Raw genomic sequence first — 27,043 nt, forward strand, 5'->3', positions numbered from 1 at the left:
AATGAGTATACTTAAGCCAGTCAAGTCTTTCTAGTAAAGACTTCACCATCTTTTGTTACATGGATCTGCTGATTTTAGTGGTTACCATTATATGTATTGCTTAACAGCTTCCTGGGTTGCTGAGGGATTGAAAAGTGTTTCATCACATCCCAGTGATAAGAGCATGTAAATACAGAGCAGAACTACTTGCTGAGTACTTCTTCTGCCTCTTTATAAACAATTTTGTCATCGAAGCTCATATTTTTGCCATAGGAAATTATGTCTGCCTATAGATTCTTGTTTTAATTCTTACATTTTACAAAAAGAGCACATCACAGTGTTGAAAGACGTTTCATTCTCAGTCCCACTGCTTGTGGACAGGCTGCCCCAAAAAACCCTGTGGAGGTGGTAAGGAGGTGGTAAGTGCAGTATATGCTGTGCATCACAGTGGCAGTATGGTGGCTTTCCTCTGGATACTCTGGAACCTGTCCTGGCCCATGGATCACACATGGAAAGCATGAATCACATCTCAGTCACAGTCATGGGACAAACACCTGATCCATGTTGGTCCTTCTACAGGTTGTTTTCTAACTCCTGGTTATCTCTCCATTGCAAATATGCTGCAGGCAACTGCCCTTCTAAACAAAACTGACATTATGAATTGAGGCATTTTTTCTATCCAAGAACATACAGTCTAAAAATATCCTTTGCTTAAAAGGAGGAATAACAATGATATTTTATAATTTGGCAAAAATGAGTATTTAGCAAAGCTCTGAGCAGAGACAAGTGAAATGAGTCAGGAAGGGCAGGAGGATGGAAGAACATGGGCAGGTGAAGGTAGCAAATGCCCAGTGACAGTGGGTCTTTGGAGACTGCTGCAAATCTCAGCAGATGCTGGATACTAAAGCTGACCAAACAAAAAATGTAAAAATGTGTAAATTGTCTTCAGGAAATACACTGGAAATTTTTCTAGCCACACAGTTACTAGTCTATTGTTTGACAAACACTGTGAAGGAATTCCTGATGGAACTTGAATTTATTCAAGAGAGATTCATGCTGTGGGAATACCGAACAAACGCAACCAGGCTGCAAACACTGGAGAAAAAAACAAGGCAAGATTGTCAGCAGAACTGCTGTTCTCAGCATTTACCCCTCTCTTTGCCTTGAAAGGAACTGATGTGAAATGCTCTGCTTGTATTTCATAAACCTGTGACTTGACTTGCTTGGAGAAGAACGAAGCTTTCTGCTTGTGTTGCCACTGACAGTGCTGTGGGCAGCCTGCTGCGATCCAGCTGACCCCCACTTGGCTGGAGCGTGTGGCTCAGATTATACCATCACATGGATGTCTCATGCAGAGAGCTCCCCTTTGCCTATGCTGCTCCTTGGGCCATTGAACCGAGTTAAAATTATCTTACTCTGATCTCAGGCTAATGAGAAGTGGGCATAACAAAACACTTGAGGCCTGTGGAGGTATGGTGCTACCAGAGGACACACAGGCCTCTCTGATGTCCATAGGGCTGAGAGAGAGACTGGTCATGCTGGTAGCATGTGCTGGTATGAAATCACCACTCGTGTTTGAAAACACATTAAGTCAGTAAAGAAAATATATGAACAAAGGCAAACAGAAGAGGAAATTGCAACCCTGCAGAATGCATGATAAATCATTTATTACAGTGGAAAGGAGGCTTTCAGACAGAAACAGCAGCATATGAGTCTACTTATTCCTGCAGAAAACAAGCACCTCTGAATCCACATCCACAGAACTGCAGCTGTAAAGGATGGCAGAGCTTCCATCTGACCCATAAAACATTTCTCCTGAAACTATCAATCCTAAAAAGGTGATGTGTAATATTCATGTATTTATCTTGACACATCAGCAAGGGAGGTGGGTGCACTCAGTGTTCTAATGCACATAAACAATTTAATTCTTTCTGTTAGAAACTTTTTGCTTTGAGTCACATCAGCAGAAGTATTTTACCATAGAAGAAATACCTGGTTTGAAATACCCTGGGCAGGTAGGTGGTTTGACAGTCACAAAGCAGAAAACTGCCATTCTCCAGGAGAGAAGCAGGGCACAGGGCACTAGGGAAGCAGTGTTAGGGCTCTTTCAGGCCTGCTTGGATTCAACTTCCTAGTGCCTTCACACAGCAGCTTAAAAGGACAGATTCCTGTGGCCAGATTGTTTTGGACTGAAGCTATTTGACTGACTTTGACCCAGCTCCCCAACCAAGATAAAATGACACATCCAACTTTATTTGGCATTTGAAGTGGAGGGAAATGACTTCTCTGTTCTGCCAGAGGCCTCTTTTATTTAATGTTCTACAAAGAGGAAGAAACTGCATATAATAATGACATCTTGTGGTAGTTGTTGAATTATTGCCCTATGATTTAGTAGATAATAGGATGCCAAATTTCATGACATCTCTTTCTTTCCGTGCTGCAGCTCTGCAAGTTCAAACTTACAAATTCTCCTGCTCTGAGAAGCTGGATGTAGAAGACCTCTGGAACCTTTGGCTGTTGACTTCAGAGGAAAAGGATATTTTGCTCATTTGATTACACAGGTCTGGCTAAAAATACAGGTCAGAAATTCACAGTCATACTCAATTAAAGAACCTGATCACAGTTATCCAGGTATTCATCCAGAAAATACTACTTTTGATAATGTTGAGTGCAGAGTGGCTCTAGTCCACAGAATGAGCCTGCCTTTGCTGCCCCATGGCTTTGTACTGGGTGTGAGAGTAAAGAATGACAGCCTTTGCTGCAGCATGTAAAGCCTGACAGCTGCTGAACACCTGCACTGAGCTTGCAAACAGCCCTGGTGAGCAGCCACCAGCACTCCATGGCTGGGGATTTTTTGAAGAGTAAATCCCCAAGGCCTCACAGTGTATCTACTTATGTCAGCTTTGGTGCTCAGGTCTGTGACTCCTGCCATTAACCAGGTACCCAAGGGTCCCACGAAGCTCCAAGCTTACTGCAGGCTGTCTGACGTTCCATATTTAGGGTCCATAACCGTGCTATTAAACTGAGCATCCCACTTTGCCTGCCCATAATCATGTCCTTCCTGGTGCAGCCTCTGCAGTGCTTGCTTTAGTTGAAGTTAGAAGCTTTTCAGAACAAACAGCACTATTCCCTGCCAGTTTGTACAGTCCTTATCAGCAGAGAGGGACTCAGCTTTTATCAGGGAGTTTGGCTATTGCCAGAATAGTCATAATAAATAAGATTAGCAGGAACAGCTTAGGGATATATTTTTACAGGGTGTCTGTTTATCTTGTCATGTGTTTGGTGAGTATCCTTGTGGTTCACCAGGTCTTCAGGTCTGTGCTACTGTGACACAGTTTTGCTGTGGTTTTATTGGGATGAAGGTGGCTTAAGCTGTATGCCAAATACCTTTGTGTTTTCTTCTGAGCTAACAAGGCTTCATAAACAGACTTACAGTTTATATGCAAGATTTACACACGGCTGTTTCCCAGCTGTGAGGAAGGAGGCAAGAAAAGACCGTATCACTTATGAAGAGCTCAGAGGTGATGGTGAAATCACAGACATGTATGACAGTGAAATAATGATGCTGATCAGCATTGATAGTACAGAATGTGGAGTGACAGATCAATGCTACTACATTTCATGTAGCATAGCTTCTCTTCCCCATTTGACTTTTTCACTGCCAAAGTTCCTGGTGTTCACACTGGATATTGGGCATAGTGAGCTCTGCCTGTTTCCTTCAGACCTGCAAAAATCCAGGTAGGAGACACTTGCTGGATTCCCTAATGATATGGAAAATTCCTAAAGATAATTATGAGACCCCATGATTCCATAATATCTAATGACAAGTGTTTAGCTGTATTGATCTATTTTTTTTTCCATAGGATGATGCCACCTATTAGACTTTATTGAAAGAGGCAAAACATTTCAAAGAAAATAAATACTTTATGCTGGGTTTTTTTTTTTTTTAGCAAAGAAGGTTAAGCTTTCTTACAGTTCAGTTGCAAGAAAAAGAGCTCTTATTGGGACATCCTGAATTCTGGTACCTCACTAGAAAAGAAGAAAAAATGGAGGCAAAGTTTAACAAGATTTTTTTTTTATCCACTTTTCCAATGGAACTCTAAACAACAGTTACAGAATTTCAGGCTGCTTTTTTTACATTTATTTTTTTAACTGAAGTGTGTTGAGGGTGATCATTTTTAGTTGACCTTGAACTTGTGGTGGAAAATTTATTAATATTCAAGACTGCTCTGGGTCCAGCTAGGAAGTTATCTTTACTAAAAGAACATTCCTTTCAGCTAAAAGCTGGGTGACTGTTTCCAACTTCCCACTTCTGAGCTAAGACAACACAGGGTGCCACTAATCAGAGCCATCTTTTGATATTGCCACGTTTCTCACTGTTTGGTTCCTTAGAACTGGGGCAGTTAGCAAGTTCCCAAAGGCATCCCGTGCCTCCAGGGATGAATACCTGGCTTTGTTAACATGGAAATAATTGCTTCTCCTTATCTCTTCTTTTTTTCTGAGAGGTGATATAGGTTGGTTCTCTGCAAGATGCTCCCCAATTTTTCTCTCACTATGATCACTGTTAATACAGGCTTTTTTTCCAAAATTTGTCCTAAATTTTTTTTTGCTTTTATCAGCTTATTCATAATCCCTGGTGGCAAATGTTTTTAAATTATTTACCTTCTATAATACAAAAGTAACAACAAGAGACTGATTGGAAAATTTCTTTTATATAAACTTTGCAAAGCAGCAATCATAATTAATCTTCATTTTTTACATTTAATTGAGTAAATATGTATAGTGTGCAACGTGTTGCTCTTGCTCTTGTCATTATTATGTTAACAGTCCCTGACATCAAGTTGGACTTGATTTCAAAGTTATTTTAAAACTTGGCAACTCTCATGAAAATCTCTTCCATTTTCAGTGTTTGACATATGGTCTCGTTTCCTCCTGATGTTTGAAATGAGGTATCCATCTCAGGCCCATCCAGACTCTTACAAGTTGTTTGGTTTACAATCTTGACCTCAGCCTGCCTATAACAGGCTTATTAATACAAAATTCTGCCCACCATGAAGGTCTGTTCAGAGCTTTGTTGCCTTGAAGGATCTCTCCCCACATATTTTTATATAACTGCAAAATAATAATAAAAAAGGATTAATGCCTTTGAAGAAACAAAGAAAAGTTCTGCAAGGTTAATTATTTAACTTATTGATTGAAATGAGATTTTGATTGAATTTCTAGATAACAAATGTGAATAATTATGTACAGGCAAGAATAAACATAATGATAACAATGAATAGAGGATTAAATATAGACAGCCAGGAGACAAGGATCTTTATTAAGTATTTTTTTTGAGTGAGAGATTGGCAGCTTTTATCAAATTTCAGCTGAAAATATTTACACAAATTGAAAACCACAGACTTACAGGCAGTTCAGAAAACCTTCCTGAACTCTACAGAACATGGATTGAAGAGCACTGATTGAAATTATTTTCTCAATGATTTAATGCATTTATAAAAAATTAAGTACATGAGGAAGTGTTTAAGGTTCCTATGTGCGTTTCTCACATATTATACTCCTAATATTAATAAGTCTCTGTGGCTTCTGCATTTGCAAGAGCTAAGAGCTACCCAATGAGGAGCCAGCCAAATCCATCACATGACAGCTTTATCAGCTGCTGATAGGAAACCTCCAGGTGACTGCTAGAATACTATTAGGATACTATTCTAGGAACGGATCACTGTGAACTTGTACCATATTTTATATTTCTGCCTGCAGCATTTGCTCACTTCTGCTAGAGACAGAAAAATGTGTTAAAATGGGCTTTTAGCCAATACAGATACTCTTAACATTCATACAAACTATGCTCCTTAACCGAAGAGTTACCTTTGGAGCTTCCCTCCCATGACCTCTTGCATTAATTTAACCTCAAAAACCTATACATATGGATACAAAGTTTCCAGTGATGATTACAGACCTAGGAGATGGCTGGATAGGTAGAGCCAGACTTCCCTGTGTCATTTGCAAAGACTGTGTTAACAAAGTAATCATTGTGTTAGTTCAGCTTAGAAACATCTGTTCTGCGTTCTGTATTGCTCGATCACCATGGGAACAATGGGCAGCTTTAGACAAGAAGTCACAGGGAGTACTGAAAACCACGGAGTCCGTTTGATGCAGCATTCCAGTCAAACAGCCTGGCAGTGGACCCAGGCTCCAGGGACTGTCTACAGTGTCCACCCAAACTACTGTACTGTGACACTGGTCTCTACAGAACAGTTATCCCACAGCTTGGCCCCGATGAGCAGGTTTGGCCCAAGAATTCTGGTTTGCTGAGACTTTGGAATAAAATGCAGATCTTGAACTATGTCAAAAAAAAAAGGGCAGGGAAGGACCAGGAGCTGTTGTAGCCAACTCCATGGTGCACCCACATTCTGAGTCCTGCTTGTAGGTCTGGTTATGCCAGTTCAGAAAGAATATGGTAGAAGCAGAAAATACACAGAGAAGGAAAACAAGATCTGTCAGAGCAATGAAAGGCTCTCACAGACAGTAAATAGATAGGGACTGGGATTAGGAAGTATTTTCTCACAATACTCATAATTAAATTGTAGAAATAATGGTGTGATATAAGCAAAATGACAGCTGAATTTGAAAATGGATGGAAAAAATGGAGAATAGACACATCTGTGGCTACTACACAGAATGATACAAACAGAACCTATGGCATGAGACATCTCTTAAACTTCCAACAGCTGAGACATCAGGGAAGGAACACCTCACTGTTTCATCTGTTTAGCAGCATTCTCTTTGGCCATCCGTCTCTGTCAGTCACAGAGTATTCTGTGAACTGAATCCAGTATGGCCATTCCTATGCTCTTAACTCTTACTTTGTGTAACTACACCAAAAAATTTCCTTCAGCCCTTTTTTGGTTCAGTGCACAGATGCCCACAACAGCAAACTACAGCAATACTGCACAAGTTTCCCAGTGAAGCTTATCTCCAGTAAGTGCAAAAACTCATTTTATGCTGACATCATTTAACTCAGGTAGTATTTTCCACTGAAAAAGTGTCTTTCTTTTCTTTTGTACTTATGAAATGTCTTGAATATGTTAAGGCTATTTACAGGCAATAATCTTCATGATTAAACTTACAAATTTTACAATGGGTTTGCTTACCTCTCCACTTGCTTTACCTATGGGAGAATTGAGAATGAAGTCAGGAGGAGCGAAGACATCAACGAGGGCAACTGCATCATCTTTCAACTGTTTAAAACCAAAAGACATACTTTTGACAACTTCTGTAGTTGTCTATGGCTCAACTACAGAGCAGCATAAAAATTATTTTCATAAAGTACCAGCTTCGATAATTTAAGAGAAATCCATAATAAATAGCCTAGTTTTATTTTGATTTTTTTCACTCCCAGGGTAAGTGCCAAAAGAGACTGTACTTTAAATGTCTTCCTCCTTTACTTAGGGGGGTTTGAACACATTTTAACCAATATACTGCTGTTTACACATATAAACACATATATTTTTGGACTTTAAAAATATAATGACCAGATTCTTCTTTGAAATTTTGCTGACCTGCAAAGAATATGTTACAGTTTGGAAAGCTTTTGTGCTAAGAAAAAAAAAATCACAAACTAACTCAATAATGAAATAAAAAGAACTGGATTGAAATATTTCACTGGCTTTCCACTGAAGATTGCAAGGCCAAAGATGCTATGGTGTTATTTTGTAGGACATACTGTTTTCCATTTACTGGTAAATAAATTAAGACTAGATTCATGGTCAATGAGTTGCTGAAGTTTACAGAAAATTATTCAGAAACCATTAATGTTATATCCTGCTAATTTACCCCTTGAAGTACAGAATAATCTGATGACTATAAACCATGTATCTCTTTTTTAGTATTTATATACTATATTATTATTTAATATCAATAAGCAGGCTTACCCTGTAGCAGAGCTCCAGAATAGCATTCTGAATAAATCTCCCAGGTTGTTCACCTGAAGCATAGCCACCTTAAAAACATTCACAGATAAGCTTATACCAGTTAAGATTACACTGATACAAATTTTTTGCGAAGTTCATGAGTTCAGTAGTCAAGACTAAGTAGCTGCACCTGTGTAACTGAACTGACAGTATTTCATTAATGAGCTGACTGCAAAATTGTTCATCTCAGCTACGTAGAGCCTTTTGCAGTGACAAGCTACGCTACAGCATCGTGCTGCCTACGCCTCATCCTCTCACACAAGCACTGGATCACAGCAAAACTTGTAATCTCTCCATTATCTCTGAGGTAAAATAGAGCCTTTTGGGTTAATTTTCACTGCAGATTCCTGCTCCTGAAAATTTGGTGGAGAATGATTGTTTTATATTAAACAAGCAGTAAGAAAACGCTCTAGCAGAAATCATCACTAGGATTCCCTGCCCCAGCCAAATCAGGACTTTATAAAAGTGACATGCACAGCATATTCAGGGAGCTGATCTCACCTTGGTAGAGCACAGCCAGGTGTTTACTCAAGGACCAGAGCCCATAGAGAGCACTGAGGCTCCTAAGCACTGGCTGCAGAGCCACCGGGACGCTGGTATCGTGAGTGTAGTCGTGGTACCGCTGTAAGACTGTTTGCTCAATAAAAGCAATCGCCAGAGACCGACAGTAGTACACCTTAGGGGACAGGGAAGAAGGACACTCAGTAACAAAATGCAAAGAACCAGTCCTCAGCCTGTACAGAATGGCATTGGACTGAACTTAGTGGAGTTCTGTTGATTTAGGTGTGATGATCGAGCTTGAGAAATTCAAAGAAACAGCAGGAGAAAACACTTTCCACAATGTCTATGCAAAGGTTAGTTATGAAATGTCTCATGAAATGCCTCTTAGAAATAAGATTTCACGCCTATTACCAGCGTAATTTGGCAGTTGCACCCAGGCTTTATGGGATTAAGAAGCTACAGCAGAAAGAAGACAATGTAAAGTAATGTTTGCTGATTTTAGGATTGTTAATAAACCTATATAACTTTAAGAAGTAAAAGGTAGATTTTTATTTACTTAATATGATCCAGAGTTTTATAAAGAGGATAAAATATTCCTATTGAAAAATTTTTACAGTCCCTTCAAATAATAGACAAAAATCTGATCATGTCAGCATGAGTGAATTCTGTTGATGGATTGAAACAGATTGCAGTATGTTTTGAAGGAACTATGCAACTAGTCCTTGCCAACTATCTGATGAGAAAGACAGGTCACCAGTTACTGTTAATGCAGAGTATAAAACCTTAAGTGATTGTATGTACTTACACAGGAACACTTGTCTACATTTATATACTGCACCTTTGCTATATGTACTACCATGAAATGTCACTGACTGACATTCTAGCTGGTGAACAGCAGGGGAATGTGATGCCATTGCTGTCCTGGCTGACTTGTTGCAATAATGTAACTCTTGTTTGGGTTTAGCTCACTTGTTAAGGGTTAGGTGGTTGGGTTGTGGTTTTTCATGTAGAATTACTTGATCAGTTTTATTTTTTTCTTTTAAATACTTGCATTATTCTTGCATTTAAATCCACTGCGGCATGTAAAAAAGGCATATTCCAAAGATCACTGTCTCTCTCAACAGCTGCCCAGTGGCACACTTATGTCCAAGCTCAGATGCATATATGAACAGCAAAATACACATTTTGTCTCTGCAGGATTACGGAGGACTGCCCACTTACTAGATGGAGTTTTTGAGATATGAATGTTAATTCCCTAGTCAGAATGAAATAAGTCTTAACAAATGAAACATTAAGAATTAGTTTCCTGTTATTCTCCCCTATAATTTTATTTTCCTCTTTACCTTTGCTTGCACTTCTGTATTGTTTCTATCAAGTTGCCTCCAAACCAAAATAACCTAGGCCTAGGCTAGGAATCTCTTCCAGATCCCCCACAGCATGAACAAATATTTTGTATTAGTCAACCACTGGGCTGACAGAAAAGTGCTTCTTCATGCCCAGAAAGTTTTAAATCAAATATGTACATCTCTTCAAAGCACAGCTTGTAAATAATTTTCAGATGTTTTTGAGGCATGACATTAAAATAAAAAGTCCTCCTGTCCTGAGGATGAATTGCAGGGAGAAAAGAAAAACTAATGACCTAAAGGATATCAACGCCTGTTTCAAAAGCAGTTGTGTGCATGAGTATCTTTGAATTTTAAATATAATAGAGAAGAAAATCTTCATACTTCTGAGCACACCACTCTCTCTAATGCACTGGCCCCAGCACCAGCTTCACCAAAATCTGGCCAGCTGACAGGCAATCAGACTGGAATTTCTGGCAATTCCCATTCTGGAGTGGACCCTGAAGAGTTTCTTTAATAAGCTGCTTCTAGAGTAAAAACAGGAAAGATTTTCTCCACTCTACCAGTGGTTTCAAACAGATCATCCCCTGTTGAAGACAGGCTGGCTCTTTCTAGGTGCAGAGTTAAATATTAAATATCCCTTCCTGCTGTTCTTTAATGAGCTTTGCAGATAAGGTAAATGACACTGACCATCTTCACGGAACTGATCTTTCTTGGTGACAAATATCAAGTGTTCATTCTTTGGATGTGAGCCAGTTTTTCTCATGGAGGTAGCAGAGGAATCTGGTGAGCTTGGGGATATATACTGAAATTTGGAGTTAAGCCATTCCTAGCTGTTAAAACTCTCTGGTGAGATTGTGGATCTGCTATATGTAAATTGTCAGTGTTTCCTTTTCAGGTTCCAATGCTGTCAGTCTGGTATCTTTCACGAGTACTTTGCACTATAGGAATTAGAGATGAAAAAGACCTATTAGGTCATCTAGTTTACCTACCTGCCAGAGCAAGATTCTTTCCTACAGTATGTATTTGGCCACAAGCACAGATGGAGAAGTAACAATCAGATGCTGCAGTGTATTTAATACTCGCAGATTTAGTCTTCAGAAGTTGTGCTATCAAAGTTGCCAACATCACACAGCACATGCCTGCAACATTTCTGAAGGGAAATATATCCTGGAAGACTTTTGCTAATGGTAACTGTCCTGCTATCATGTTCTATGCAATGCACATGGTCAGGTATTAAGTTTTATTAGTTACTTGACTTACTGCTTTATGGTTCAGGAAATTGCACTTTATGACACAAGAAGGTAAAACTGACAGAAGCTGACAGACTTGGGTGAAAATAAATAAATAACATAAGAAAGATTAATAAGTATTACCTGACAGTTGTTTTTTGCCTCAAAATCACTTCGTCCAGCCTGTTTCTCCTTATTCATTTTTAGGGCACTTTCTTGCAGCAGGTAGCAAACCAGCCATTTATAAGCTGCTAAAGGAACTATGAGAAAGAGAAAAGCAAAATTCTTAACCTCCACATTTATGATGCAAGAAGTCACATGAAAATTCTACTGCAGTCCCAGATTTTGTTACTTGAGATAAAAGTGAAAGCATTAGTTAATCAATCTATTGACATGACACACTGTCCATTAATGCAGATACAGTAAGTATCAGGGGAGGACAGTCAGACTGTGAGTATACAATGAACACATAACCATGTCTGGCCATACACTGCTTCAAACTGACCCCAAACTGGAAGATGAGGTATATCCACAGCTCAGTTTAGACTTCTCACTTGAATAAATTTTTTAGATAGCTATTTTTTTGCCATATTAAGACTTAGGCCTGCAAGGTACGAAATCTCTTCTGAGAATACAAGAAGAGAAGACAGTCCACAATTAGTGGAAGCATGTGACTTCCAACATTGTTTTCACTGGTGGCTGAATGTAATCACATTTAAACTTTGTAAATAATTGTGTCAAATTTCTAAGAGCAGCCTAGAATTATTAAGTTAAAAAGTTATTCAGCATAAAGTCCTTGCATGAACCCTACTTGCTTGTTTCTTAGCTGAAGATTTAATGTAGAGTATACCTTAGGGTATTGGGAGTGTTTACATGCTGCTGAAATTCAGGCATCTAAATTAACAGTCCGGTTTCTAACAGAATGGATCAATAAACAGATTCAGATATTTTTTAAAACTGTGGTCTGGTTCAGTGGGTATTACCTGAGAGAACATGTGCTGTTGCTCTCTCATTATGTGTTGGTATTCCTTCTAATTTTTGCCTCCAAGGGCCAATCTGGGCTCACAGTGATACACAAATGGGAACAGCATCTAATGTCATACTTGACTCGATTATGGCAGAGTAAAGCAGGGAAACTGCAGGGAACTCTTTTTCCACCATTAGTCATTTTTCTCTATACAACCAAAAGCAACTGTCAAAAGCAGGCAAACTTCATGCCTTTTCAACATACTTGTCAATCCCTTGTACAGTTTTCTAAAGGAAGATATTTTAGTGATAGAAGGCAGTGGCAATCAATCCCCTTAGAACTGGAAAACAGCAATACAGTGGCAAAAAACCCTAACTCAGAGATGTTATTTTAGAGGAACGAAAGAGAAAGAAAAATATCTGACGCTATCCTCCATTCCAGAAATGAAGTTGGGGAAAATAGAATGTATTTTGAAATGCAAGCTATGTTCTTAGTAAATTAAAATGCATGTAATACAAAAAATGTCAGCAAATATGACAAATATCTAATAAGTAGCAGAGGTTGAATCTCAAATTTGTGGATCCTTTCCTTTGGAAAGGAATTTAAAATTCTAGAATCAGCTTAATAAAAGCAGAAGCCTACCTGAGGAGTCCATGCAATCTTCAACACTAATGGCTGTGAATTTCCAGCCAAGGATATGATGGTAGTCTTGCAAAAAGTTTATTGTTCCCAAAGGGGATTCAAAAGGAGCTTTATCTGAAATACCAGAGAAAATAAAAATGATTTATGAGAAAAGAAATCAGACTTTTTGGACCTAAAAGCCTATTACAAAGCCATGCATACACTTGACAGGCCAGATGCAATTAGGCCATAATATTTATTTTATTATGGCCTAGTCCAGCCAAAAGAGGAATGGTGGACAAGTGTGGAAAAACCTGACATCACTGCCTATAATTATCCCCCATAAGATTTCAATTCCAACTGCTGAGTTTTCCAGCTCTGTAAGATGCTAGTGAAACTCACTGCTGGAAAACTGAAACAAAATCTAGAGAACTACAAGATGTGATGATGGATATTGCTACCAAGTCAGGTGATAGGAACTGTCCCAAGTACAATAAGCAGACTTATGATGACTTTACCAACACAGAATCATAGAATCATAGAATGGTTTGGGCTGGAAGGGATCTTAAACGTCATCTTGTTCCAACCCTCCCATCCTGGACACAGACACCTTCCACTAGACCACGTTGCTCCAAGCCCTATCCAGCCTGGCCTTGAACAGTTCCAGGGATGGGGCATCCACAACTTCTCCAGGCAACCTGTGCCAGTGTCTCATCACCCTTGCAGAGAAGAATTTCTTCCTAACATCTGATCTGAATCTCTCATCTTTTAGTTCAAAGCCATTCCCCTTTGGCCCATGACTATCTGCCCATGTAAAAATAGCTCTCCCTCTTTTTTATAAGTACTGGAAGGCCATAACAAACCAATGGACCTTCTCTTCTCTAGGCTGAACATAATCAACTCTCTCAGCCTGTCTTCATAGCAGAGCTGTTCCAGGCCTCTGAGCATCTTGGTGGCCTCCTCTGGACCCTCTCTAATAATTCCCCATCTTTCTTGTGCTTAGGACCCCAGACCTGGATGCTGTGCTGAGGTAATTCCATTGAACTAAACTGCCCTTCTCAGGGAGTAAGATACGATTTAACCTGAGCAGGAATGGCAAAACATCTAGCTAGCTTCTGCAAGACAGAAGAAAGAATATTTCTTGCAGCAAATATTTCTGTATTGTGAATGTACCATATGATGGAGTCTGAAGCACATTATTTGTGCTCCACAAAATTATTAAATGACTGTCAATTGCTTTCAGTATGAAATTACCTCCTAATTCCATTAGCTACGCACTGTTGGGTCTAGCATAAGCTTCCACAATGAAAACATACCTCTTATGCAATTCATCCAGCTCATTAAGTAGTTGCTGGTTTGCTGAAGCAGGACGTTGTTATCTCCCTCATATGTGCAGTTTGGATCATTGTCATTTCGGATTTCACCCAGACGATTCACTTAATAAGAGCAAGTGCGTGGTTTAATATATTGCAATGTATTAGTAGAAGCTAAGAGAGAGTAAATAATTATTCTGTGACAAAATGCAAGAGAGATGTCTATTCTTGTACGTAGAACTATTGTTACAAACAGATGAGCTTGAAAATTCACTGATTACCTGGTACAGTAAAGATTTTAGAAAAGTGTAGCATTTAACTTACATGAGGAATTTTCATCTATAAAGTCTGCATCTTTATTTTTGAAACTGAGACTGAATAACTCATAGAGTCTGCCCAAACGCTGGTGCAGATCCTAAACAGGTTTAGTGGGGTTTTTTTGTGACTTCAGGTATGAAATAAAATTTAAAAATATGGATATGAGGATAAAATACTTTCTAAACACATTGCTAAAATTCAGACATCATGGCACAACAGCAATCAAAGAACACATCAAAATAACCAGTCTCTTTCCGATCAGTGCATGCAGTGGTCTGTAACTTACTGGCAAGGTAACCATGTCCTCCACAAGCTTCTCGGCACTCCTGGGCCGCCTGCTGAGCAGTCCAAGATGCCAGCGGTTTGCTGGCAGCAGATAAAGCATGAATCTCACGTCCCAAATCCACCTTTGTGAAAGGAAAGATTTGTAACTTTGTGGAAAAAAAGTTACAAATGAGGAATAACTTTTACAGAAAGTAAGTTGGTGACCAGCTAAAGCTATAGATACGTGTACTGCTTTATAATGAACAGTAACTGGTAATACAGGCATAAAACTTTCTGAGATCTATGTAAGTGCAAAGCATATTCTTTGGTGCCACAGAAAAACCCTGCCACAACGGAGGAACCTTCAGCACCAACTTTCTTTTATGGGACAGCAATAATTTGTGTCAGGTAATGGACACATGGGTGCATCTTAGCTCAGATGTACCAGCTAGCACAGCATTGAGTGAGTTAGTTTACCACCTGCCAAGCTTTCCCTCCCAAAAATGGAGAGGCAGGTGGTTGAGGGTGGCCTGTCCAGAAAAAGCTTCTGTCCCTTCTGTGACATAGCAGTATCTCTCTTCCCAGCCAGCAACAGGATATTTATAATATTTATTGCCTTACACAGTTTTCACTGATCTTTTAAGCATCAGTTTTGCAAAGAGCAGGAAAACTTATATATATACACCCTCAGAGATTCCAGGGAATCACAATAGCCTGCATTTACACTAACTCTGTTGACTTTCCTTTGAAAACATGTTTGGAATTCTGGTTTCTGGAGATAGGGGCATGATACAACCAAAGCTTGTTTAAGAACACCTCCCTGGTTGGTGTCATTTGTTTTAAGATCTCCTGTAGAAAAAAAGAAATCCATAAGGATTACATTCTTAAAATTTTCAACAATGAGATTCTTTCCTATCATGATTTTTTTTTCCTGATAGCCACTGTTTTTCCCTAAGATTAGTGACTGCACTGAAGATCTACAGAGATGAAGTGTCAGGAAAAAAAAATCAAATAGATTCTTCTGTGGTTTGTGCCAAGAGGAGAAATTAAAATACCCTGCCATTAGTACAAAAGTATTTAATGAGCTTTACTGTAGCTGAAAAAAGCTTGAGGATTTAAGTAAGACCTGAGCAATACACAGCCAGTTTGTAGGCCCTAAAACTTTTTATTGCCAAATATTATAAAACTAAATAAAATTTATATGCTGTAAAAACACAATACTGCAGCTAATTTGATTAAATCAAATTTTTGATAAATTAATCAGTCTTTGCACAGAGGCTGATAGGTTAAACTATTTCCTCTGTAAAGGGATAACTTCCAGTGGGCTGATTGTGGATGAAAAATTCAGTGTTAAAACTCAAAAGTCAACTTTTTTCTCTAAAAATATTTATTTTAATGCATGAATTTGAATTGCAAATTCAAGCCAGACACACAGAATCTGTGCAGGAATTAAGATAAGTATATTTTCAGAAAATCTTTGATATATGCTCCCTGCAGAATCATTTACAACAGTTATAAGCTGAATTTACACCATCATAATATATTTATGATAAAAAATTCTGCAAGAGAACATAACCTTCAATCCCACAGAAATCAATAAAACTTTAATCACTCCATCAAAACTAATTTGAATGCTTTTCTAAATGCAACTTTAATTAGTATTTTGTATGCCCCATATTTCTGAGACATTGCTCTATCACTCTTGATCATAAGGGAGCCTAAGACTTCTAAACAGATCCTCCATTTAACATTTTACAGTTTATTATAGTAAGAATTCAGTGAAGAAGAAATATGTAAATATCTCACCTGTCTCTGACTCCTTTGCTTTGTCAATACACCTGCAAAAAACTCTACAAAGTTCCCACACAGGGACTTTGAGAAATAATCTAAGGCATATGCAGCAGCCAGGTAAGGAAAAAGACGCCATTGCTGGAATAAAAGAATTAAATTGATTTGATCACAAATTGATATATATATTTTTTTAATAGCTATTATATTGAACCAACCTATTAATTTTTACTGTGTTCAAAATGGAAAACTGCTTAATGGAGAAGAGAAAAATAACCACCTATAACATAATTACATTTAGTTATGTAGGTGCTTATTGTTCTCTTTATACAAGTTATGGTTATATTATTTTAGTTCTCACATTTCATGAATTTGTGATAAGCATTCCGTTAAACCAGGGAAAAAGTTCACTGAAGCTTTGGGGACCAAAGACGTAATTTTGCCATGTGTTTATAAAATGTCTGGCATACATTTCTTCAGTATGAACATGACCGAGGTTGTTAGTATTTCATGGGGCTCCTGAAGGAAAAGGAAAACTGCTTGAAAGTCTTTGTGGAAAGGAGGAAGGGAATGAGAGTTTCACCAAGCAGAACCCATAGAACAAGCCAAAACTGGGAAAAACTGAGACATTCAAAGAATAGTGGAAAGCAGGCCCTGGCTTATTCAGAAATGGTGGAAGGAAGGCACCTTTCACCAGTTTGCAGAAACCCATGAAATCTGTCAACATTGCAAGGTAAATGTCAACCTGGAAAAAGGCACCCACACTGCAAGGACAAACTGGGCAGGTTTGTTTTCAGCACTTCTTATATATTAATCTTTGTCATTCAGCAGATCTGAGTTTTCCCTTTTTCCCAGTTACTTTACATATACTTTTTCTATTTTTTTCGTCTGCATATACTACAGGTAAACCTTGGTTATAATCCTCTTCAAATCAGTATTACCTTGAGACTTCTCCACAATGAATGCCATTGAGTTCTATACTTTTAAAGCATACAGGCTACAAATGAGAAAATTAGTGTAGCAGCAAAAGAAGCACTGATATTTTGAAGCAAATGCTAGTTTCTACATCTGCAGTACTTTCACATGTGCATGTAAGACAGTCTTTCTCTGAAAAGGTTACTATTTTAGAAGACAAATGTCCGTAGGTACTTCAGAGGAACATGAATTGTTTTGGTTTTGCTATTCCAAGAATTTATGTTAAAAGCCTGGTCATGCCAGGAGAAGGTTTTGAGTTGGAATGAACCCCTACAGCTGAACTAGAATGATGCTTCAGGTGACACAGACAACTTTAATCCACTAACTTCACAGTCACTATTGTGATCTGCAGTAGCTCTGAATGTGAGTTTCATTATATAAAATGTTTAGGTTGAATTCCAAAATATTTACCTGTGTTTGGTATTCAAGGACAGGTATTTCTTCATCCTCAGTTGGTCCAAACTGATGGCGAGCTGCTGAGAAGCGAATGGCTATTGCCAAGGCAAGCTTTAAATTGGTCATGCAAATTCCAGTGATCATAATTCTGCCAGTGGACAAGGATCCCACAGTTGCACTGAAACGCTCTTTAGCATCCTGAACGAATAGAAGACAAAGAATGAATGCTGAGGCTAATATTTCATTTTACCCCCATGAAGATGCAACTTGATAGCATGATCAGAAGCAATTTTGGTAATTTTGTTTCTTGACTCCTTCAGATGAGGTATTCAGGCAAGACTCAGAATAGTCTTGCCTGAACATCGTCACACTCTAAACTCTCTGGGATTAGTAGGGTCATGCAAAGAGCACAAAGTTCAGTAAAGTCAGCAAGGTGAGTTGAGATATCTCTGAAATGCAATTAAAAAACTGACATTCATACCTCATGTGAAATTGTCAACAGTTCAGGTATCCACTACTTCCCAACATAAGAGGCCCATTGCTCTGTCTCTTAACCTACTTATATCTTTGTATATTTAATGAAACAAGGCCTTGTTTCATACCTTGACTGAACTTGAGTACTTCCCCTCAGCTGTGACATCTCCAGCTATATTCAGTATGTTTTCTTTTGGTATCCTGACATTGTGGAACATGGCAAATCTGTTTAAACAAATACACAAACAGATCTAAATCTAAGATGTCTACATAGTCTGAGGTGTTTATATTACAGAATAAAGGTCACAAGAAAGACGGGATTGCAAAATTATCTCAGGCATGTCAGTGAACCAAAAACAGTGTCCTTCAAGCCAGGTAGGCAATTTTAGGGAAGTATGCCTGGGACAACAAAGACTTCCAGAGCAGCACAATAAATTCAAGATGGGAAATTATTTGTTATAACTCTTCGGATTTTTGTTGTTTTGTTTTAAAAAGATGATGTTTACAAAACCAAAAAAACCCCACTTTAACTCTGGGAGACCATTTCAGCAGCTTTATAAGGAAAGAAGCCAAAAAGAAATGGAAGGATGAGCAATGTATTCTGGTTAAGGGAAGGGACAAGTAAAGTAACTTATTAGAGACCTTGTACACAGGCAGTTTGACAGGTACTTTCACTGACACTTCAGAAAGCTGAATTGAATTCTCAGGCTGCATGACTTAAGTTTCCTAAGCTGGTATCTCAGCTGTAAAAAGCTTGGGAAGATGAACAACTTCCTTCTCCCACCTAGAATGTGACTGGGCCTTTCTCATTCCAAATTCCCTGCCCGAAACAATTCTGCCCCAACTATATTCTTTACTGAGGTGTTGTTTAGTCCAGTCTGGAGACTGCTTTGGGATAGAGACACAATATATTTTTATGAGTCTAGAATATAGATCTGTGAGAATCACTCATTCTACTGCAGTATAAATAAGGACATAGCTGAAATAGTGCCCTGAGAAGGAACCAAAAGGAAAACTTTCCTTTGTTTAAACTCAAATTAGGAATTCTGTTCTGTGAAATGTGGCATCTTAAAAAAGGAAGAGCAGGATAACCCTTTCTAAATTGCAGCACCCTAGCAGCAATAAAGAGGGAAGTTCTTAAGATAGGGAGAATGTCCTGAGTACTCGTATTCTTCAGGAAGAAAGTGATTGAACTGTTTCACCCAAATGGGCAACACAATTTGGCACAATAGCAGCAGTATCAACCCCACTCACGAATATCTCACTATCTAATAGCGCTTGAAAAGCTGTATTTGTAATCAAAGAAAATTCCTTTTTCCTGCCAATAAAGGCTGATATATTTAATATGGCTCACGAGAGCCAGGTCTTTCACATTAATAAATTACATAAGGGCTGCATTGCTGCTTGTGTTTTTAAATTATGAGTTGTTTCCAAGGAAACATATCTGAATACTGAATTTATTCAGCCTTAGAGATACACAGTATTTTCGGACTTAAACACAGAGAAAGGCATGCTATCCTAACCAAGAACCAGCTGCCTCAACAATGCTAATAAGTGCTTTGTTAAATGCCAGTTTCAGTGAGACAACACTACTTTGTAATAGAAGCAAATTCAGAACTTCCAAAAATCTGATTTCCATCTATATTAATATTTTTTTCATATCACTGAAAATAAAAAATCTCATTCGAGAAAGATCTTTTGGCTAAATTCACATTCTCTGCTCCCTATATCCCAAACAGAATCACAACTAAACCTGTACAACAACCAATATTCTTGATTAATAGCATGCATCTTAGAAAGAACTTGAGCTTTTTAATTATTATTACTCATTAATTACAGAAGAGGGTGTGTGGCAAGGTTTAGGTTTCTAGTTTAGCATGCTTTTTTTCACAGTTGCTGTACATCCATAGAATTCCAAGAAGGTGCTTCCTCCTAGGACCTTACAATGTAAGCATAAGGCAGGAAACTACAAATATGTTCAAATGGTGAAGCAGACACTAATTGCTGAAGAATATTTTCCTGACAGGATGCCTGTCAGTCACAGTACACCAGCAGCTAATCAATGCTATTTTTTTACAAGCCATTAGAGCAAATGAAAATTTTAAGAAGGAATCAGAGTGATGAAAGTAAGGGAGCTCCATGGATGCTTATAAGGATCCCTCCCAAGCAGGAAGGGATGCATGGAAGAAAGCAAGGAAATATTATTTTTAAAAGCTATTGAATAGGTGATTGAAACTGGAATTATAAACCAGACTGAAGGAAGAGCTGACCTAACAGAGGTGATACAAAGATGATACAATATTTGGGGCATAGATTAGGATGATATTTCAAAGGGCTCCAGTTCTTGGGCCTTCTATCTGCTAATACATATCTGGAACATGCTTAGCCTCATATGTGATGAATGGTAAGATTTGTGGCAGAATTCAGAGAGTCATTAAGGCTGGAAAGCACTTCCAATATCAGAGTCCAACCATTGTACCAGCAGCACCGTGTTCACCACTAAACCATGTCCCCAGGTACGACATCCACACATCTTCTGAACACTTCCAGGGATGATGATTCCACCCCTTTTCCCTGAGCAGCCTGCCTCAATGTCTGAACACTCTTTCAGTGAAGAAATTTTTCCCATTATCTAACCTAAACCTCCCCTGGTACAACTTGAGGACATTCCCTTTTGGTCTGTCATTTGTTACCTGGGAGATAATGACAATGAATAAACCAGCAAATTATCCCTATTATGTGTTCTGTTTTACACTGTAGTGATTAGTTCAATTCACTAAGCAAAGTTGTGCAGTTGTAGAAAATTTTTATATTGGCCTGCCTGAGACTCAAGTGTTTCTAAAAAGCAAATTCAAAGCTACTACTTTATAAATCTATATACTAATTACATACTTTTAGGAATTCCAAGCCTACTCATAAGGAATATGTGACATATGTGTGCTGAACAAAACAGCTCCCAAAATGACCTAAACAGTTTTACCCACTTTCATTTGCTGTGATACAATCCCAAACAGTTAAATCTAAGGGAAGGCTTCGGTCGGAAAGAGTGAGAAATCTTCAAGTTTTATTATAATCTGACACAAATACAAGGAAGCTAATTCTATACCACATAAAAGATGACCTAGAACTATTTTGATTAAAAACTACATGCACACCCTTCTTTAATAACTTCTTTCACAGCTAGTGAACCAGAATACTGAATTTCCTATCATTATATGATAACCTATTTTCTTAAAATCAAAATGAATTCAAGTAACAGGTTTTGAAAGTTTAGATTTTTTTCCCTTGATACTATCCATTACAGATACATTATATAAGATATGTTGCTATGCATATCAGATGGAAAAGACTTTAAGAAGCAAAGCAGAGTGGCAGAACTAGCAATTAAAAATTCAACAGAAAATTTCCATATGTGAAGAAATAAGATATGCCTGTAAGCACCAGTGTTGAAAATAAAAGCAGAACCTCACAGGACTGGTGGGTTAAGTGACCTTGTGAGATTGCTGCCAACTGCTGTTATGCTCCTTCTCCAAGAACTTTGCTGTTGGGAATTGTTAGACATACTGGCCAATTGGAACTTGATATTGGAACATATTAAAAATAAATAGTAAGATTTAATGAAGTCAACGATCACATTTTTAATGGTTATTAGCCTAGAAAGCATAGACTTGGCCCACATCTGTCAACACATTTAGGGGAAAAATCTCCTTAAAGAATTGAAGAGATATCTTACAATAATGGAACTGTATACACAGTCATGGGGATATCATGTACCAGCAAGTTGGGAAAATGGCTAAATTTCACATGGTGATGACAAGACCAGAGGGTTGAAAGCTGCCCTACTTAGGGCCTCTTCAGCACAGCAAATAGCGTGACTGAGATTAAGACCTCTCAGCAAGACAGACCGACAGCTGTCACTTTAAATAGATATCACAGGGCTCTACAGCAATGTGCAATTTTGCATCATGTAGACACATTTTTTACCACAGATAAAAAACCACTGTATCACACAGATTTCTACCAAGAGCAGCTGAGCAGAATTAAGTGCCATTCCAATAGTAGCATTCTTGTTTGGGTTCTTTGGCCACTAGTTGAGGGAACATTTCAAACTAAGTTAATCTCACTGACTTTAAATCATGCAATAGAAATTCATCCAGTGTGCAGTGATGCTGATAAAAGAGGAGCAGCTGGAAAAGCTATGAGCTCCTTTTGCCAGTACTAAAGTAATAAACTGTTACCGATAGTACAAATAGCTCAAACATGCTTTGGTGAACTTGAGACTCACTAAAATGCCTTTTCTGCCAGCTTTTGTTACTGACTACATTAGAGATGGTGCAATGACACCAGCCATACTTCCAGCCAGAAACAGAAAGCAGGTGAATGGTACAGGAAGGCTGTTCATGGGATACAGTAAACCTTGGGAAGAGTAACATTTCATCCGTTTGATGAAAAACTTGCAGAAGGAAAGAAAATTGCCACATATTCTAGGCTGAAGCTCACAGAAAGGTTAGAGCTGAAAAGAGTTACAGAGAAACGGGGGAAAACTGCATGGCAGTATTTTAGCTTTATTTTCTACAACCAAGGCTCTAATCTAAGAATGCAGCTCTGTACAATAATGCTCAATAGCAATGATAAAACAACATAGCTGTTTATAGGCCTCCTAATCCTAACCTAATGGACTTCACAGACACACAAAGACGCACTCACACTAAAGTTCTTATAGTCCAAGTGTCAGTGTTGCAAGGAGCTCTGAATGTGCAGAATCCTGCAGCTGTCGAGAGGTGACAGAACTCTAAGGAACAAAAATGGTTGGTTGAAGTTCACTGCAGATGTGAGGCTGTATTTCTGCAGGTCAAAAAACAAATGTGTGACCAGATCTAAATCAACCTTTCCCTATTTTCAACCACATCAAGTGCTTTTCAGTGTGAAGTAGCTATAGCTGAAGAGTTTTGAGGCACATGAACATGACAAAAATGAGGGGATAAGGCAGCACTCTTCAGCAATGTGACCACAGCCTAGTAACATGCACAGCACTGTATGTACCCACATAGTGTCCAGCCCTGACTGCAGAAACTACATGAAGAGGGCAAAGCAGGGAAATGTGAAAGATTCCACTGCAAAAATCATGGCTTTAACTTAAACTGCAAACATGCAAGATGTGTTAGGAAAATACCTAGTTTTAACCGAGGAAGTGGCACTTTTCACAAGGACTAATGTGGCAGTGCAAGTGGCTGCCACCACCCTGACCCCTGAGTGTTGCAGTGGGGATAGTGCAACATACATATATCAAACCAGGAGTCCCGTGGAAAGGAAATATATAGGACAGACAGATTCTTGACAGCTGTTTCAGAGATGTTTTTTTCTCCAGCCGCATGGCCGGGGCTCTGCCCAGGAACTGTTCCAGTCCCGGGACCGAGGGTCCTTCTGCCCGCGCAGGGAACACAAACCAACCCATGGGAACGAGGCTGAGCAGGGGCAGGGAAACCCCGTGTCTGTGCCCTCAGGGCCCCTCTGCCAGGGCTCCATGGCAGGGGAGGAGACCTCAACACCTCACCCGTTTCATTTTAATAAAAGGAGAATGAAAACAACTGGATAAACATAACGAGAACAGTTTCAAAACAAAACAAGCCACCCTCCTGAGTCTTTAACTGTCCAATCAGATTCTATGGAACATCTTAGGGCTGACAGAAGGGAGACAGAACTCTCTGAGCATGCTTTGTGGGGAAACTGAGGCAGGAGAGGGTTTAACTTCTTCCCTCCCCCTTTTCATCCCCCACTCGGCATTGGAACGGGATTTTTGGGGAAACAATTGGCGAAGGTATGGTTTTGTGAGGGAAACCATGGATAAAAAAATGGATTGGGAATACACTGGGGGTAATAAGACATACGGTAAAAGGGAAAGGTGGGATTAGGAAAGGGAGACTGTAGCTTACAATGGAGATATTGTCTAACATGACTACGATTTTTTGCATATATACTGCCTTTTACAGGAACACCATCAGGCCCAGTGACCTGCGATGCTTGTAACCCTTTTCTACCTTGTATAATTTTGAATTCCACTACCTCTCCATCTCCCAAGCTTGGAATGCATTTTTCAAGGTTATTGTTTTTAATAGCAGTTCTATGCATGAATATGTCTTGCTGGTTGTCACACCTTGTTATAAAACCATAATTTTGCTTAACATTATACCATTTTACTATCCCTAAGATCTTAGTTACTATGATCTTTTCCTTTTTCCGAGTGGCTGCTGTTTTCTGTCTCGCTGCGTCTTTGCTCTCTCTTTCGGTCGCTCCCGTGTTGGAATTGTCGGAGCTGCTGGTGCCTGCGCGCTCTTCCCGGGGTCGCGCTCGGGGCTGCGCGGGCCGGGCCGGGCTGCGCCGCTCCGTTCTCCGCGCGTCGCCTCCTCTGGTCGCAGCTTCGCTGCCGCTGCCAGGCGCTGCAGCCACGTCTCGGCCGGGCCCCCGAGCGACGACCCCCTTGCGCCCTGCTCCAGCGCGTCTCGGCCGGGCGCGGCTCCGTTCCACCGCCATCGCCGCCAGCCGCTGCCCGCGCACCGCCCCTCTCGGTCGGGCGTTCCCGGGGCTCGCCCCACCACGCGCTGCGCGGGGCCGGGCGGGCCCTGAGAACAACACAGACACCAAGAAGCGGTGGTCAGGCCCCGAGGTTTAATGCCTCACTCTGTAGTTAGGGTGAGAGCCTATAATCCCCCAGTTCAGTTATCTGCATACTTTTGTATGGTTGGTGAATGTTTTCCCCTTTCTATTTTATATATAATTCTATATATATTTCTTTCCCTTAATTTAACATGTATAAGTTCTAGAAAGTTCTGTTGTATTCAACACCCCATTGCCTCCTTCCCCAAGTCCCTCCTTTGTGTTATTTCCATTGGTTCCCTCAGCCTAAACCCCACCTCCTGTTAAGTATTCCATTGGCTGTATCCCTTATCCCCGCATTTCCTATCCCCACTATAAAGTTCCGGGACACGTGCAGATCCTTGGCTCTCTGTCTCCTCCCCTCATTGTTTCACAGGAATAAACCTTCTGTGTGGAACCTATTTGAAGAGTCCCCTCTCTCTGCCTCTGCCTGCGTGCTCTCACACTCCGCTCAAGGGACGGCTCCCTGGGGTGAGGAGCACCTCCCCTCTGATGCTTTTGTGTGTGCTGCCCTAAATCAGAGGCTGCGTGGCTAGACCTCCGGGCTTCTCTTCGAGCCAGCATGTGTGGATATTATAGACTAAAGTATTGATGGTATATTCAGAGCATGTAAATACAGGCACAAGCATTTTTAACATTCATTTTTCTTCTACAGCCACTTCATTGGTATTGCAATTGTTTGTGACTTAGAGGCTGTAAGTCAATAAAAAATATTAAACAAGCCTAAGCTGGTTTATTTGGGAAGCAGGACCAATTTTTACACTTGATTTCTTACATCTCTGTTCTTTTTCCTGTACTGAAACAGCCACTCCTAAGGCCTTGCAGTGAACCAGACCTGACAAATTATCTGACTGAAGACAGCTAAAATTGGTGGGGTTAGTTTCAGGTAGTTCCAGTTCCCTAGCTGAGTCCCCTACACAGCTACATAAATGTTCATCAGAGCAGAAAGGAAAAGACAGTGTGGGAGTAGAAACAAATAACCAAAGAAGCTGATATGAATATTATCTTCACTGAACTACTGTTTCAGATTGAAAGATGAAGCTCCAAAGACTATTTAGGCTTCAACTGTGTATTGTAACTCCTATCTTCCTAGTGAAATAACTTCAACAGTTGCAAAAATCTAAATGACAGGGAAGAGGATGAATAGTACAAGACAAAAAGGACTAGACTTTCATTTCCTCTGCCCTTAAACTAGCAGTAGCAGAATCATAGTGTAATTGGCAGTGATACTGAAATAGTAACAAAGAAACAAATTATGAATTAACCATTTAAAGCAATTTGTAAAGGCTTGGAGGTCATGTGATGTATGCCATCTTTGCCAATATACAAGGGATTGTAGTGAGGGCTTTCTGAGCCTGCAATCTCTTTCCAGAAGGGATTCTTTTACACAATTTATTGCTTTTCTCTCCAATAAATCCCCTTCACCCATTTCTTCTTGGGCGTTTTGTTTTGTTTTCAGTATCCAGAAAAGTGAATCTGGCCTCACTGATTGCTAGAGAACATGCTGAACATCTTAGTGTGTTGTATGTGTGCAAAGATTGACCACATTTTAATTGTAAATGAGAGGCTGTTAAACAGCTAATAAACCCCATCAGTTTTCCCAAACCCACCATTATCATTAGATGCAGTCAATTCATCCTCCAGAAAGACCCTTTAATCCCCTACAAAGACTTAAGGTAACGTGACAGCTTTATTGTTCTAGTTCTTCCCTTACCATAGGTTTTATCTGGTCTACAAACTATATACATGTTATCAGTGGACAGAGCTGAACAAGCTCATAACATGTTTTACAAAGAGAGGCATGGTAAGCACCACTTCAGAAATATAATTATATCTGATTTTCACTCTTCCCATGCTGATTCAGTTGGGCATCATTTTCATCTCTGGAGAGGGGAAAGCAGGAATTTGCTGCTAGTTAAAATGGGACAGGAAATTGGTTCACCACCAATTCAGTGCCAAACATTTACTGATGTGCACAGAAGTAACAGGTAATGGGTAATTTTGGCAATGTTCCATTAGCCAAGGTACAGCTCCTCCCAGAAAACCCCAACCAAAAAACCCCTACACCAAAGGAAAGAAACAGAAATGCACATCAACACTTAGCCCTGCTCTTGCTTTATGTGTATGTCACCCCGCTGCCCCCACTCCTTACACCTGCCTTTCATTTTATTGAAAAGCCCCTGAAATCCCAAATACTCAGGGATTTTTTCAGTACTTTTTTTTCCCTCAGCTACTACCATTCTGG

General features: G+C 39.5%; 1 protein-coding gene across 3 annotated transcripts in view; it reads right to left on the reverse strand.

Moving 5' to 3' along the window:
- Positions 1-4,672: 4,672 nt before the first annotated feature.
- The window catches only part of ACOX3 (acyl-CoA oxidase 3, pristanoyl), a 32,878-nt gene continuing 10,507 nt past the window's right edge, over positions 4,673-27,043 (reverse strand). For all 3 annotated transcript variants that reach the window (XM_082282213.1, XM_082282211.1, XM_082282212.1), the window contains exons 8-18: positions 18,273-18,369; positions 17,686-17,868; positions 16,318-16,440; positions 14,534-14,654; positions 13,933-14,052; positions 12,638-12,751; positions 11,173-11,288; positions 8,454-8,628; positions 7,914-7,981; positions 7,134-7,220; positions 4,673-5,091 (exon numbers count right to left, since the gene is read on the reverse strand). In XM_082282213.1, the coding sequence (XP_082138339.1) occupies positions 4,972-5,091; positions 7,134-7,220; positions 7,914-7,981; positions 8,454-8,628; positions 11,173-11,288; positions 12,638-12,751; positions 13,933-14,052; positions 14,534-14,654; positions 16,318-16,440; positions 17,686-17,868; positions 18,273-18,369 (1,324 nt within the window). In that variant the 3' untranslated portion in view covers positions 4,673-4,971. The remainder of the gene's footprint in view (positions 5,092-7,133; positions 7,221-7,913; positions 7,982-8,453; positions 8,629-11,172; positions 11,289-12,637; positions 12,752-13,932; positions 14,053-14,533; positions 14,655-16,317; positions 16,441-17,685; positions 17,869-18,272; positions 18,370-27,043) is intronic.

This window comes from Coloeus monedula, assembly GCF_965178545.1.
Source record: "Coloeus monedula genome assembly, chromosome: 5".
NCBI classification, from domain to species: Eukaryota; Metazoa; Chordata; class Aves; order Passeriformes; family Corvidae; genus Coloeus; species Coloeus monedula.